Source organism: Erigeron canadensis, chromosome 8 (assembly GCF_010389155.1).
Source record: "Erigeron canadensis isolate Cc75 chromosome 8, C_canadensis_v1, whole genome shotgun sequence".
Lineage (NCBI taxonomy): Eukaryota > Viridiplantae > Streptophyta > Magnoliopsida > Asterales > Asteraceae > Erigeron > Erigeron canadensis.
In genome coordinates, this window is record NC_057768.1 from 38,843,620 (window position 1) to 38,859,945 (window position 16,326).

At 35.1% G+C, this 16,326-nt stretch overlaps 2 protein-coding genes across 2 annotated transcripts; both read right to left on the reverse strand.

The window, feature by feature from the left end:
• Positions 1-3,125: 3,125 nt before the first annotated feature.
• Positions 3,126-7,893, reverse strand: LOC122578066 (serine/threonine-protein phosphatase 2A 65 kDa regulatory subunit A beta isoform-like). The gene is made up of 13 exons (XM_043749935.1): positions 7,735-7,893; positions 6,593-7,002; positions 6,244-6,490; positions 6,051-6,163; positions 5,659-5,738; positions 5,342-5,483; positions 5,167-5,247; positions 4,975-5,079; positions 4,642-4,824; positions 4,449-4,541; positions 3,747-3,886; positions 3,603-3,669; positions 3,126-3,442 (listed from the first exon to the last, which is right to left on the reverse strand). The coding sequence occupies exons 2-13, from the start codon at positions 6,983-6,985 to the stop codon at positions 3,323-3,325; spliced, it is 1,764 nt and encodes a 587-aa protein (XP_043605870.1). The 5' UTR covers positions 6,986-7,002; positions 7,735-7,893; the 3' UTR covers positions 3,126-3,322.
• Positions 7,894-10,788: 2,895 nt separating this feature from the next.
• LOC122579158 lies at positions 10,789-13,890 on the reverse strand. The gene is made up of 5 exons (XM_043751271.1): positions 13,513-13,890; positions 12,250-12,343; positions 11,839-11,876; positions 11,615-11,750; positions 10,789-11,375 (listed from the first exon to the last, which is right to left on the reverse strand). Exons 1-5 carry the CDS (start codon positions 13,819-13,821, stop codon positions 10,960-10,962), a joined length of 993 nt encoding a protein of 330 aa, XP_043607206.1. The 5' UTR covers positions 13,822-13,890; the 3' UTR covers positions 10,789-10,959.
• Between the last annotated feature and the right edge of the window lie 2,436 nt (positions 13,891-16,326).

Genomic DNA, 16,326 nt, shown 5'->3' on the forward strand with positions numbered 1-16,326 from the left:
TTACCGAGTACAAAGAATTGAACGGAAATAACGAGGATAATCCAATTGTAATATCGATCTTCAAAGATGAGAAATCTGATCAAAAGTCTCCAAAAAGGGTTTATAAGACGGCTGCCAAATGTAACATAGGGTTTTGGGGTGAAAAACAAGCTATTTATATGTTTCCCAAAAAATAATGTGCAGAGTCGAACATAAGCTGCTGCGCAGCTCCCTTTGACCGCAGTTGACTTCTTGACTTTTATTGACTTTGCTGGAAACCCACTAGACGAGCTGCTGCGCAGCTTCGGCTCCCTGTTTTACAGCTGCTGCGCAGCTTGGGTCTTCTGTTTAATAGCTGCTGCGCAGCTTGTCTTGATTCCAGGTTTGACTTTCATTGACTTTCACCAAACTTCATCCAAACGACCCGGAAATCATCCGTAAGCACTTATTTCACTCAAAGAATGTCGTTTTCTTCCGAAATACGCTCAAGTATCTGCTACTAACCTGAAACACTAACAAATACCATAAACGCAACAAATGTATATAAAACGACTCATTAAACATGCTAACTTAACTATATAAGCCGTGGGAAATGGGTATAAAATACGACATATCAAGGTGTCACTTCAGGTATTTAAGGTCATTTTTTTTTACGAGTGAGTTTATAATTGAATTTGATAAGGCTTCAGTATAAAATCAAGTAAAGAGTTATATGAAATTATGCTAAATAAAAGAAAATTCATTTTTTAACCAAATCCTCATCCAATATTATACTACCAACCAATGGTAAAGTGCAAGAAACGGTAAAAGGACCCGGGTGAGGACAAACAAAATAATTTACTTAGGCCGGTCCTTATAGCCCGTCAGCCCCGCGTCCGGTGTGCGTCCGACACAACAATCGGCCCAGACACTAGTAGCACCGGTTGCGTCTGGGCGGTGGCTTCCGAATTTATACGCAAGAAGGAGGCATCAGGTGGGGTCTGAAATAAAAAAAACATTTATTTATTCCACTTTTAAAACCAACTGCTACTTTCAATTTTAATTTTTTATAATTTTTTTTTCAAACCTCTATTTATTCTCAACTTCATACTACCATTTCAAATCACAACTTATTTCTTTACACTCCTTTTCATCTTCCATAAACCATTTTTCATAAACCATTCCACAATGTCTAGAAGTGTGTGGACTCAATCAGAAGATCTTTGTTTGTCGAGGTGTTGGGTGTTGAGGGGACCGGACCCTGTTACAGGTAGGTGTGAAATAAATAATCCCGGCGTATCCTTTTGGGACGACGTTACTGCAATGTTCAACACGGAGACCACTGAAGGATCACGAAGCAAGGCTCAACTGCAAGGTCATTGGAACAGGATTCGGAAGGATTGCAAACAGTTTGAGGCAATTAGCTCGCAATTGAATGCATAGGAGAGGGTCGACGATGATGAGCAATGTATTTCATGTTTTTTCCAGTACTGTCTTTTTTATTGTTGTAGTATCTTTTATTTTTAAGTAATGTAATGTGTTTTAACTATAATAAAATGTGTTTGTTTAGTTTTGTGAAAAATAAAAATAGAATAATATAATAATGGATGAATAGTGTTAGAAGTGGGGGTTATAAGGAAGGGTGTGTCTTGGTGTGTCTAGAAGAGAGAAAAACTGATGAATAGTGTTAAACGTGGGTTAGAATTGGTTCCTTATAAGGAGAGTCCTTACTAAATGGGAAATGATATTCGTACCACGATTTTTGATAGATGTACCACAACGTACAAGTTTTACAACTGACTGTACAAACCAGTATTGCACAGTTGTGGTAAATCTACCAAAATAAGTGGTACTAATATCACTTCCCGTACTAAATAGAACCTCAAACTTATTCTACATCTGCCATAAAGACCCAGGGCCTTTCACACTAGTAAATTAACAACCAGAATGAGTGGTTTAACATTATAAACAAAGCATCAAATGATGGAGGATCTCATGACTGATCCCACTGTGATGCGGCCGTATATATAGAATCAAGCAGTAGACCCCAAGTCAGTAACTCCCATTTCAATGCAAGAGGACCATGGAGGAAATGCACCAATTAGTACATTTATAGAAATCACTTCTTTTGATATTATGGAAATCCAAAAAACTGCAAGTATCTTTTATTTTTTATTTTTACAATTGACTTTCGAATAGTCGGTTAGGTCCTCACACGACTGCGGATGATCAGTTGTCTAAATCGGGTCTCACTACCACGAGCCAAACAACAATGCCAAAGGAAAAACCCCACTAGGCTTTCTCTAACAATTGTTATTAATCGAGTATCGATATACATTTGTCAATATTCAAACCTCCACCTCATTTTTTTTTCCCAAGCAACATGCCTGCATCGTTCAAATCATTGACTTGCCATATCGCTTTCTGTCATTCAACGAGTTTCATGCTCCAAGCACGATTAAAAAGATCATCAAGACATTCGTGAATAAACTAGAACCACCGATGTTCCATTATTTTAGATACTTGCATCCTGCCAATGGAAACTCTTTCACAAGATAAAGAACAATTATCAATCGATTCAATTCTTTTAAGGGCATGAAAGTGAATGGACGTAGTCATCAAGCCACACTGTCACTTATAGCCTTCTTTGTTGAGTTTGCCACATTAGAATGGACACATTTATTGGCCCAATTTTGCTGCAGGAGGTTTTTGCCGGAAATGGTCTGGAGTATCATCATCTACAGAACATCTTCGTTCGTTATTTCACTGAGAAAGAAACCAAATGTCAACACGAGGGAGATATTCTGTATCCGGGCTTTTCATTTCATCATCAATACGTCATCATCTTCTAATCTCTCTTTGACACCTCCCAAATTTATTCCCATGTCATTTCCCTCAACACCCCTTGATCTTTAAGCTGAAATACCATAGAGAACTGATTTTTAAATTTATCAGTTAAAACCGCCAAATCAACCAATCTATTTTTCATTGTATTGTATTGGTTCAACACATATTGGCAGTTTGGCACTAAAATGGAAATAGATTAACTATAATGGTCATATAACCAAATATGATTTGGCAATAGAGTGCAAAATTACCAAACAAATATAATACTTCTAATTTTTTCACTTTGGCCTACTCAAACAATATTTATAACAGCTGATGGGTTGGTTCACTTGTGTAAAATGGCCTAACTATAACAGTTACAAATGTTATTGCTCATTTCTTGATTTTGTCTTTTGTTTAAATAACAGAATACAAAAAGAATCATTATAAAAACAAGATACAGCTATGTAAAACTGAAGTTTCTTTGTAGAAGATCAATTTGGGGGGAAAAAATCAGGTAAGCTGAAAGTGGAATTCTCTAGCTTGACATCATGTCGTTACCGATCGACTGCAGTGCTTGGTTTGCAAAATAACGGACATCAACATCCGGGTCCTCAGATAGCTCAACTAGACATGGCTTAATGATGCTCTCCACGACCTGTAGAACAGAAGATATATTAAGGTCATGCACACAACCTGACAAACTCATCATTTTACACTATATGGAATAAGCACATGAGTTAATACATATCCTTTTTAATGTTGAACTTGATAATTTTTTTATAGCTGTCAATGGACTTAGGTAGAAAATAACTTACAGAATGGTCAACAATGGGAATTAGGGATTGCAAGACCTTTGCCACGTTGAATTTTATATTGGGTACTCTGAAAACACAAATTTCTTGTAGATAAGCAACAAAAAACAAAAAAGAAAGATAATATACTTGAAGAACTGCATTCACCTGTCTTTGGAGACGTTTACAATCACGGGAAGCAATTTAGAACAAGTAATTTCTGACCCCATAACAGGGGCGAGTAGGGAGATTGCACGAAGAACTGTCATGCGATGCAAGTAATGTGGGTTGTTAACCATATCCAACACCTGCCATTTAAAAAAGTAGTTTTAAAAAATACCAAATACACCAACTATTATTTTATCCATTGTCTCACAATCTCAAAGGACAGCATTCTATGAATCTTGGTCCTTGGCAAGAAAAATGATAGACACGTTATGATGATTATCTGACAACTGCTCAGACAAACTTATGCAGGGAAAATAACACAAATATTTCCAGAACATTCAAAAACTAGTAAAAGCGCTAGCTTTGGCTCCTAACTTGATTGAGAATAACACATATCTTTTAACAAGACCTTTTATAATCTAGCATGGTACCAGCACAATGACCAGGGTTTGATAGAATTGGGGAGGTTTTACAGGTTTTTGGGAGGTTTTCAGGGGTTTCTAGCAGTTTCCGGTGGTTTCGTGTGGTCACCCGCAGTGGGTTGTTGTTGGTGGTGGTGATGAAAGGAAGTAAAGGATGAGGTAGAGGGTCTTTGGCAACAGAGACATAAAAAAAGGAAGAGGTTGATTTGAGGTGGCAAAATGTTATGGATATAGATAATGAGTTACTGCATGCTTTTTTATCCGGGCCAAGAGAATTAACCTGTGGAACTATGTGCTGCATTGCCCAATCCGGGCCAAATTCTTCTGCAAGACGCTTTAAATTATTAGCAGCAGCATCTCTGATGGAGTAAACCTGCAACACATTCATTTCTAAGGTCAGGGACCTGTATGTGCGGGTTTATACTTTATAGGTGTATATAATACAGTACAATATAATGAGAGTGAAGACTAACCTTGTCCTGTAACCATTTCATGCAGAGGGCACCTAGCTTATCATCAAAAAATCCTACACCTAACTGACTTGCCAATAGAGGTATGTATTCAATTATAGCCAATCGAACCCTCCAATGTCTGTCCTCTGCAAGTTCAACTATTGCTGGCAGTAATGATTGAGACAAAAGATCAATTCCGATAACCTGCATCAACAATTAACATCAGAATCACTAAATAGAAAACCATTATCAGGTGTTCCAACCATCATATCTAGCTTATGACCATTAGCTATCAGCTACACTTGCAAATTAATGATACATAATAGAAATCAAAATAGATAAGTGTGAGTATACCTGATTCACTTGATCAAGCTTGCTGATAATATTGAGGCGTACATCTGGGAACTCATCTTTGAGAAGTGAAAGAAAAATAGGAAGGAGTTGATCGATTGTTGCATCCTATACCACCAAATATGAAGAACAAGACATTTACTAAATTCATCAACATAATCAATGTTGTAAAGATAAATTATATAAAATCCTTACCTTTCCTAAAACAGGGGCCATGCCCATTATAACAGAGGCCAAGGCAGACCTAACATGTTGTGACGAATCTGATGACAATTCCTACATGTCATTGGAAGATGTAAGATGGATGAATAAAAAACAATAGATCACCATATAAACAAAAGCTTGGGGATTTGAGAGTGAGCAAGCCCACCTTGACACAAGGAAGAATATGCTGGATTGCAAGTTCTGCATTCAGAATCCGGGAAAATTTGGTGACCTTTCCAGCAGCTGCTATGCGGACTTCAGCTTCATTATCTCTAAGTAGCCTTACATATGCTGGAACCAACTCCGACCTGTTGATTTCAAAAAGGCAACAAATAGTAACCATCGATTAGTGTCACCAAAATGAGATCATCGCAAATAAGTGGGACAAGATGATATACACAAGTTCTAATCACAATATATAAGATATACTAACTTTACTGATGAAAATATCAGATGAAAAGAAAGCTTCAAATACAAACATACTTGGTAGGTTCAGTGCCCACAGCTTCACATAGTTCATATAACTGGTTAGCAACCATATACCGAACACGCCATGACTTGTCCTAGAAGAAGATACCATTTGAATAGTAAGTTAATGGAAAAAAGGAATGTATCGAAAAAGAACTCGTATTTAACACAGATATACATAAGATAAGCAACAAGTATGAAGAATATACTGATGCATACAAAAGCATATAGATGACATAAAGCTTGCCAGGACAGCCATTAGCAGTCAAAAGTGGGCCACACAAGAAATAAATTCATACATATATCTTTGAGATTTTTACCATGTAACTCTGCCCAAACTAAAATATATCGGAGGAATAAGAAAGAACAGTAAAGCAGGAATCCATAACTTATAGAACTGAGTTCACCTGAGAAAAACTGACTATCACAGGAAGAATATGTGTGACACAGTCCTGAGGCTGTAGTAACTTCCCGAGTGCAGCACATCCCTCAACGGCCAGTAAACGTACAGAATCTTGATCTGAGGACAAATATAGTACGGCATTAAAAAAAATAATAAATGACAGAATTAGAAACTGTAAGCAAGATTTGTATTTTTACCATCCTGTGTAAGATCCTCAAATATTTGCATGATGTCAGTCTTGAGATGAGCAGGATCCATGGTAGCAGCAAACTTCCCCAAATTTGTAGCAGCAGATCTTCTAACCATAGGCATGTCATCTTGACATAACTGACTATATACTGACCTCAACTCTGCCTTCAAGGTAGCTGGGGCACTAGGATATGCAATGTGAAACAGTCCACAAGCAGACACTCGTGCAGTGAACCATTCGCCTCCTGCCAGCCTCTGCATCCATTAAAATCAATATGAACTCCAAAAAACAGACAGCACAAGGATATAAAAGTCCACAATGCGAAATGCTTCTTAAAATGCTAGATTTAAACAAACCTTGACCAGTGGTACAAAGGAGTCGACCAAATCAGTCTCCCTCATCTGTGATCCAATCCTGCATAACGACTCCACAGCTTTCTCCCTCACGCAAGTCTCCTCAACAGTGCAGAGAGTTTCGAGAGGGGGTAGCAACACATTGGCATGCTCCACTCCTCCAACGTAAGGTATAAACACACCCAATTCATCCGCCATTGCAAGAAGGACCTCGTCGTCATCATCATTGTTTTCACTCAAGAACGGAATCAACTCTTTTCGTGTACGCTCCTCCCCTAGAGCACGTGCAATAGTTGACAACCTCCTAATTGAGTTTAACCGAAGTTGGATATCGTCATTCTTCAACTCATCTATCAATACTGCTATTGGGTACAAAGGCTCTTCGGTCATCGACATTGCACTTCAAAATACCACTGCATTCAAATCCAAGATGAGCTATTAGCACATCGTAATCCAAAAATCGATGCAAACCTCAGACAAATTGCAAACTTAGCACACGTGTTTTTTACATGAAAGTATGTGCTTATTCATTTATTTCCATATTATCGAACACCCTGTCTGACACCACCAAAGCCACCAAAAACTGCCAAATAATCGGAAACCGTCTAAAGTATTTGCTGCCGATGTTTTGCACTAGCACCATGCTAGGAGTGTTTATGTAAAGCAATCACCACCCCCTATCCCCCAAATGGCCGAATCCCACGGCTTTCAATCAATTTACTCGTAATATAATAACGAAACATAGCATACATACATACATACACATAGATATAATAATATTGAAACATAACACATATAGCATAGATACATACATAGATATATACATCAATATACGAATACTTTTTGGCATAAACCACATTTCTGCTAGTCTAGTAAAAATCAATCATTTATTGAACAAAAAATACACATTATTCATATAACATTTAACAGCTATAGAATCAAATCAAAATATAAAACTATGAGATCTAGGACCAACCCTAAATCAAGCAAAAAAAGATCCAGATAAAAACATAAGAAATAATAAACCTGAATATGCTATGTTGATTATGCAAATATATATGGATCAAATAATAATTATAATAATAGAACAGTTATAAAAGAGGGGAAAATTCGAGATATTTGAATTGAATGGATCTGAATCTTACCAGAATATTAATAAATATAAAATTGAATGCGGTTTTTAGTTATAGGTTTTGATATTATAATTCTGAAAACCACCACAGAGATTATATTTTTTTTATTTTTTAAAAAAATTTTGTTATTATAATTCTGATATTGTAGCTCTGCAGTGCGTATCGATAAAGAGGGATGGAGAAATAAGAAATTTTGGCACTTTTCAGGGAACATATGTTTAAGAAAGTCCCCCTTAAGTATGATTTAGTTGTTCTTTTAGGCATTAAACTTAAACTACTTTAATTAAGCATGATAATAACAAACTGTAGTTTTTATTTTCATTTTAGGGTTTTATACGATGTTTTAGTTTCGAACCTTATTATGTAAATATTTTAAGAACGACCACATAAAAAGGTTTTTAAAAAATGGTCAAAGAAATATAGAGTAATTTAAAAGTTAGGGGGAGAGGAGTGGCAAGCCGCATCCAAACGGCATGACCATGTCATCGAGGGAACACCGACGCCAATGGCTTGGCATGAGGACGGCATGATGGCTGGTGGGGTTAAAGCCCGTTGCGGCTTGGAGAAATTTGGCTGTTGGGGGAGCGTGCGTGGTGGGGTTCAGCCCACTTTTTGACCGTTGAACACCAATTAAAAAAAAATAAAAAAAATTCTACCCCTTTATCTCTATATACACTTCATTTTTAACCCAAAAAATCACCAAACAAAAACATATCTTCACACTTTCACAAAAAAAAAAAACCACATTATTAAAAAAATGGATTTCTCTTCCTCATCTTCTTCATTTTGTGTTCCACCGGAGTTACAGGACGAGGACGTGCATCATCGACTCCGATATGATCTCACGGCGCATGTATCGGCTTTAGACTTATCATACCTCGACGATCCAGCGATGCAGCCACCATCAGTTGCGAGTTTGATTTAGTTGTCTTCATTTTAGAAATTTAGAATTTAAATTTATGTACTTTTTAATTTATGTTTATGTAATGTTTAGTTTTAATTTTAATGAATGTTTAAGTTTTTATTTAATGTTTGATTAAATTAAATGAAAAATGAAAAAAATAAATTTGAGAGGGATGATAAAGTCATGAATGCCATTAAAAATGATTGAGAGAGATGGTTGAGAAGGTTGAAAAGAAAAATTGAGTTGGAGGTATTTAATTGGTGGTATTTAGGAGGGATGAGAATTTGGGAGGCATGACTCCTCTACCCTTTATGCAAAAATTGTGTGAGAGTTTATTACACAAATCTTAAAAACTACTCAAGATAGGACTAATTCCAACAATACACAATATTGTAAGTAATTTGGACTACAACATGTTTTAGACACAATTATCATTAGTAACAAAGTTCACTATTATACCAAGTATCGGTAAATCAGCTTGTATCCTTGAGATGGATGAACACCTATTGATGCAACTTTTTTACATGTGTTGGAATTAATTATATCTTTCAAATTAGCCTTTGACAATTCATGCATTTTCTTGGAAAAGAGCTTGAGAAATTGGGTACATAATCTCATACCCTCTATTCTCTAACAAAGTAAATCCCCCCTATTAAATATTTATATCTTTGAAATACCTTGTTTGCCTTTGGGCTTTTTTGTTTTTCTTTTTTTTATCTTTACGTAACTACCCAAAATCCCTAATAAAGCAGACCGCTTTTCCCACTATTACTGTCGCATTACGCGAGTACCATACTCTTTGAAGTTTTTGAATGTTCCTTTCATATTTGCTTTAATAAATCATAAATGACTAACAAGACTTCAACTTTGACGACAATGTACTAAAGCTATACTATTAATTAATCCACCCATCACACTTTTTGACACAGTTTAAATTGGATATCTAATACCAATGTAACGTGTGGCATGTGTATATATATATTATCTTATAAAACATCTGAATGCATTTTTTAAGTACACGTTGCTTAAGGGTAGACGCGAGTTCGATTATTAAGATGCTAAAATGTGGATATTAAATAATTTTTATCGGTATTAAAAACCTTAAGGTCGCGTTTGTTTCATAGAATTTGATGGAATCTGATGGAATTGGAATTGAATTTCATTCCTTAGTGCGTTTGGTTGTTCAAAGAAGGAGGAATCTCATTCCGTAGGAATGTAAACATTCCATCATTTGATGGAATCTCCATTCCTTGGGCATGGAGGAAGGAATTGCATTTCTTCCGTCACTTGAATTTTCAAAAAATCAAAAACATTCCGTCAAATTCAATTCCTTCAGATTCTAATTCCTTCGAAAGATTCTATTCCTTCCAAAAATATTCTGTGAACCAAACATGCCCTAAAGGATATAATGATAAGAATCCAATATGATTTTGATGATAAAATGTGAAACTTTTTTTTAAAGTACACCTATTTTACCCTTGTTTTGGGTAGGCCTTTTAACACACTTCGAAATCTTTTGGAAAATGATGACCAACAATTGTATACTTTTGCTATATATCAATTATTATAGCCAAAGCCTATCAATCAACGTTATAACCAAATTACCAGTAATCAAATTTTTAAAGCAAGGACGGATCAACGGATCAGTTTATAAGTAGTCGAGTATATATATATGAAAAAAAATGTGAGTGTCATTAAATTAATGATATACATATTTATTCGTCATTTGATATAATAAATATCTCCTGTAACAATGACTAATTATACATATACATACATACATCTAATAAAATACTAGACGGGTACCCGCACGATGCAGCGGTACCTTTGAAAAGGTGATGGTTAAATGTATCTTGGAGAGCTCGTAAAGAATGGTGATTTGGGTGGTGGTTATGGTTTAGTTAAACAGACTAAGCGAGGGAGAGATGAAACCAATCTTTTTGTAGGTTGATGGTGGTTGCCGTCGAGATGAAACTAATTTTTATAATAGGCTTCTGGCGAGAGCAAGAGAGAAGAGGATTAGGGATAGGCATTGAGAAATAGATGGAAGGGTAATACAGGAAAATCACTTAAAAGTGGAAGAGATAGTTGTTTGTAGGAGGGTATAAATGTATAATAGGTATTTCAAAGGTAGATTAGTTTGAAAAAAAATATATGCCAAATGCTTTAATATGGAGTATAGATATAGATAGATATAGTCATATAGATATAGATATAGATGTAGGCATAAATACATGCGAAATTTAGACACATTTATCATTTTTCTTCCGCAGCATCACAAACTTTGTAAGAATAAGTGATGTTTATGCTGATCTTGTTGATAGTGGACCCATTTACGCCTCCTCGACAACATCCAAACAAAGAAGGTAAGCTGCTAACCCAACAACAGGTATGAATCTTAGATACTTCACTAAGTTCACCTTTGTTTTCTCAATATTTTGAAGATTTTCTCCAATCAACCACGGCTGAAAAACTATGTAAAGACATATATCCCATATGAAAGCATATGCAAGCCTTTCTGATCCAAGGTAATTTATCAAGAACTCCCATCTATCTACTAGACCCCCGAAATTCCCATCTGACCTTCCAAATACGGCCCACAATATTGATATTAGACAAGCAGCCCCACCCACAACTCCAACCACTGCTGCACCATTAACCATAACCACGCCAAGTTTGGAAGGTTTTCTAGGAGTGGGCTCGGTGTCTGGCTTATTTAATCGAATAGCCATGTAAGGTATTAAGAATGCTGCAACACACAAAAGTAAAGAAAGCCACTGAGAGCAAAATTCTGGTAATGGGCATAACACGGGTCATATTGGAATAGAACGTACTACCAAAGGGACTTGGTCCTAGCGGTAATTGAGATGAGCCATCAACCAAGAGATTGTAGATTTAAGTCAAATGATGGACAAATTCTAAATATGTATGAATGTGTGTGAATTTTCTTTTCTCGTGTAAAAGGAAAAAGGAGATAGAGCTTATTACTATTTGTAAGAAACATCTGAAAACCCCACAAGACGTCAAGTGATCCCTTATATCTGTCTCTATTGCGATCGGTGAATAACAATGGAGCGAACATCAATGTCCATCCGATGACAAAATTGAACAATCCTTCAGAAACCTGGCCAAAACCGGAACAGGTTCATTTCAAATTATGTCAATTTGGAAAAGGGAAATTAAAATTAGAGCTGTTCAGTTAATGTTCTTACAGGGTGGAGCACAGGAGCTTCAAGTAAATGAAAACCAACTACTCTGCCAAAAAGTAAATCATGAATTAACCAAGGTTACAAAAATCGTTAATTGCTCCCAGGCTGGTTGCGAGTTGGGAGTACTCGAGTGTATGCAGTGAGTACTAGGGGTTAAAGTGGCCAAGTCGAGGAGTACTCGGAGTAATCGGCCGACTCGAGACCCTACCTTATAGCGAGTACTCGGAGAGCTCGACTCTACTCGGTGAGTTTTACAACAATGGAATTAACTTGCTGAATATCTACAAAGTTTCACCAAGCTAATAAACTAAAGATTTCATGGTACATGTTTTAATTTGAAATAGTTAATCTAAACTCATATGCAAGAGGTGTCAGAATAAAATCAACCGTGCAAGCCAAAGTGAAGATATGTACCTGAATTCATTAGGGGTAGAACAAAGAAGAAATTAAGAGAAAGGCCAACTAGTGAATTGATTGTGTCTGAACTAATAGCCCAAACTGGATCTCCCTGCAAAGAGGCAACCATGGCATTTCAGCTACTGAAATACAATTGTGTTACTAACTTACTAAGTTATGTATATGCCCCAAATATGCCACCAAAGCCACCTTATCAGAGCATGAGTATATGATAAGATCGAGCTTGAATCGAGTTATGAATATTTACTCTCCATGATCTATCATATGAGAGTTGTCTTTGGAGGTTTGCAAGAAGTACTTCCTACAAACTTTTGGGACCTCCGAAGTTTATTTATAACGTTGGTATATCAAAGAAAATAAAAAAGTTGCGGTTTCATATTAGTTGTTGCCTCATATGTAATTATAATACTTGTTACATTTGTCTAATAGAATCTTAACATTATTTCGATTGAGCCTATATTTATAACGACGGGCATAACCACATTGGGATCAGAGAGGTCGACTGACCTCTTGACTTTTTCCAATATCATTTGGTTGAGCCTATATGTAACTATAATACTTTTTCCAATTTTATCTATAATGGGTATCAGGTATCCAATATTTGATCCCAGAAAATATTGTATATAAGGTGCTTTCACCAAATTTGCCCCATATAGGGCCTCATTTTTAGTACAGGATACTTTGGAATAGAACCTCTAATAACTGTTTCTTAAGGTAATCTACGATAAGACGATAAGTTTGGGAAAATCTAAACATAGTCCAATCCTGCTTTCTTTGTCATACGGATCTATTACTAATTGTAACACAACACTATCCCCTTTGCTTTCATACTACTCTCACCTGAGCAAGCTTTGCCCCAATCATGTAAAGGGAATTCTTACTTATGAACCCTATATCATTCCGGTCCACGGGCAAGGGATTTTTCCCTTCGAATACTTGTAGGGGCCCATGGTCAACATCTCGTCGCCATTATATGATGAGGTTTTCTGATGTCGTATCTCGACTGAATATTCGGGGGAAAAAAACACTACTACTCTCATTGGAATCTATTGTGCTTATGAAAGAACCATGTCCACGGCCAATGTGGGATTTTACTATGGTGTTACAATTGGTGTGTGGCGTTTCATTTAATGAATTTAATCAACAAAAATTATAATTTAAAAAAATATATAAAGTAAAATAGTTAACATTGAAATATATATTTATATAGCACATAAGCAAGTAATAAAATTGAGGAAATTAAAAATGATAGATACATACAGGGGCATAAGGAAGTAAGAAAAGCCAGATAATATAAACTCCCTCAGCAGTCCACAATGAATACTGTAAAGCCTTCCGTACATTATGATCCAGTTCAGCAACTGACACGTCACTGCTTGTGGAATTTCGGCGGCGAGAGGCTGAGCAAATAAAAGCATTTTTTGTGCAAATCCTGTGTCGGAACTCACATGGTTCGGATTTGAATGCGAATACTTGGTGTCGTTTTGAGAATGATAACGGAGTGTTTGGTTGCAAGGTTAAAGGACGGCGGATATTGCTGGTGGATATCATGAGTGTGGCTGTCGTCATTTTCAGATTATATTTAGGAACTAGTCAGTGTGACATGGATGACGGAATTTGGGCCAACGTGGTGCCCCTGGGTTTCTGTGTTCTTTTTAGACGGATAAGATAAAATTCCTGTTTTACCCTTCTAGTCGGCAAGAACTAAACCCAAATCCTATATCTATTATCAATATCTATATCTATATACTTTACTTATCTTTCTTTACTCCGTTATAAAAGAAATGACTTCTTTTTATTTTAGTTAATTCTATCTATGAATTATCAGAAACTCTTAATTTTTTTATGTTTTGTCTTTAATGAATTATAATTTACACTATAAACCTTTATCTTAATAATTAACACTTTAAGTCTTTATCATCTAAAATTTTTTACTATCACAATTATATCAACCTACACCACTTAACATCGCCTCCACCACTAATAGTACCATCACCGACACCACTAGACCGCCTTCCCCGACATCGTCGTCGCATTTGTACGGGTACCATGCTCGTTACCTTATAAAACTTTTGACTCCAGCTCATTTTTTCAAAAAATAACTTGATCTATCCAAACTACATATCCCCTTTATTCACTAATTTAAACTAGTCGTATGCTTACGCGATGCGGCGGTGTTGTGGTGGTGGCGGCAGCGGCAGTGGGTGGTGGCAATGGCAGCGGCGGTGACGATTGTTAATGTAAAAGTAATTGATATAAAAGTCGGTAGTTTAGTTATATCAAGGATAGAAATGTATATGTTGTAAAATAATTTTATTAACAATATTATAGGTATGCTAGGTGATGGTATTCAAATTAGTCAATGAATGATAGAGGTAATTTGGGTAGATAAAATGTTTTATAAGGTAGTAGAGATACCTGCATCTAATATATCTATAACACTTAATGAAATTATTTACAACATACATCTCTCAACCCATAAAATAACTACACTACATTCTTTTAAATCAATTACTATTACATTGATAATCACACCGTTACTGATACCGCCGCCATCACCACCACCACCACCATCGCCGCCACCACTACCACAACACCGCCGCATCGCGCGATCACATAGCTAATACGGGATAAAGAAGGTTAGGTGTAAACAGTGTTTTGTTGTAAACCACAACTACAATCGCCTCAAAAAAATAATTGTGTTACAATTTTTCTAGGAATTGATATAAATATTAGAAAATTATCTAAAATATAGGGAAATCTTAATATATACTATAAATTAACTGACCTAACTTCAAATAACCAATCACAATCCTTAGTTTCTCATAACACATGTTTAAATTAATTTACATTTTTTAATTTTTCATCACTACCTTACACTTTTAACCCAGTTCAAAAAAAATTAATATTTTATTGCATAATGTTTTTTTAATAACAAAATATAACTATAGGTTAGAGATGTTACAACATTTAGATTAATACGAATTAATATTTATATCAATATTTTATTTTATACTGTTAATTGTAATCAAACTTATTGTTATATTGTTGTTATTAGTAATTGTAATCAAACTATAATTATGATAATCATTGTTGTTATTATTAATTATAAGGGAAATTATTAATCCTCCTAACTAAATAGCCTACAGATCTTCCTAATCACGAGATGATAACATGTGGAAAAATCAGGGGACAAAATTAGTAAAGAGAATTAGTGGATAACACATATCACATTCTTATAACTTTAGGTGGATTTTTAGGCTATTATTTAAGAGTATTTATCATTTTTCCTAATTGTAATTAAACTATAATCAGGATAATAATCATTGTTGTTATTAGCAATTGTAATCAAATTATATCTAGGATACAAAATCTTCTATTTAACATTCAGTACTACATTTTAATATCTTAATTTCTTTTTAAATATATTTTTATATTTAATAAATATTTTTTTCCATATATTAATTTTTTTATATATTAAAATTTTTGTAAAACCTGCATATCTGATACGGGTCTAAAATCTAATACCTATTTTTTTTGACTTTTCATAAAATACGCATCAAGTTCATAAACAATGATTTACTAGAAAATCACAAGGCATAACTTTAGATTTTGGAAAACTAAAACACTTCATGACTTCCATTTTTGCAATGCAAATCATAGTTTGTTCTGTTTGAATTTTTTTAAAAGAATATAACATTAGAAATATTTCATCGTATAATGGTAAAACTTTAGACGAGCCTTATATAAACCTCACCGTTTTAATGAGTATTTTATTGAGATAATATCATTTTTAATATTACTATATAGTTTTAATACAATTTATTTGTATTTAAGTTTTATTGTGAAGTTATCTCGATCTCACTATTCATTTTGCATATTATTTGTTAAACTATTATGTCAACAACACAATAAACTAGCACACTGAACCATTTTTTATTTTCATTCCTTTAGTTATAAATATCCGCTTTATAATTTCATTTTAATTAATATACACTTTTTAATCTCACTTTTAAGTTTTAACACTAAGGGGGAAGGAGTGGGGGTTGGGTAGGGCTCGGGTTCCCCTAACCC

Excerpts from the sequence above, each read along its gene's own strand:
- LOC122578066 (XM_043749935.1), bottom strand. The coding sequence starts at position 6,985 with ATGTCGATGACCGAAGAGCCTTTGTACCCAATAGCAGTATTGATAGAT. Across the intron at positions 5,484-5,658 it reads GTGGGCACTGAACCTACCAA|GTCGGAGTTGGTTCCAGCAT; the intron begins GTATGTTTGTAT and ends TGAAATCAACAG. Across the intron at positions 4,825-4,974 it reads AGCTTGATCAAGTGAATCAG|GTTATCGGAATTGATCTTTT; the intron begins GTATACTCACAC and ends TTGTTGATGCAG.
- LOC122579158 (XM_043751271.1), bottom strand. The coding sequence starts at position 13,821 with ATGACGACAGCCACACTCATGATATCCACCAGCAATATCCGCCGTCCT. Across the intron at positions 12,344-13,512 it reads TCTTACTTCCTTATGCCCCT|GGAGATCCAGTTTGGGCTAT; the intron begins GTATGTATCTAT and ends GCCTCTTTGCAG. Across the intron at positions 11,877-12,249 it reads TCTACCCCTAATGAATTCAG|TTGGTTTTCATTTACTTGAA; the intron begins GTACATATCTTC and ends TTGGCAGAGTAG.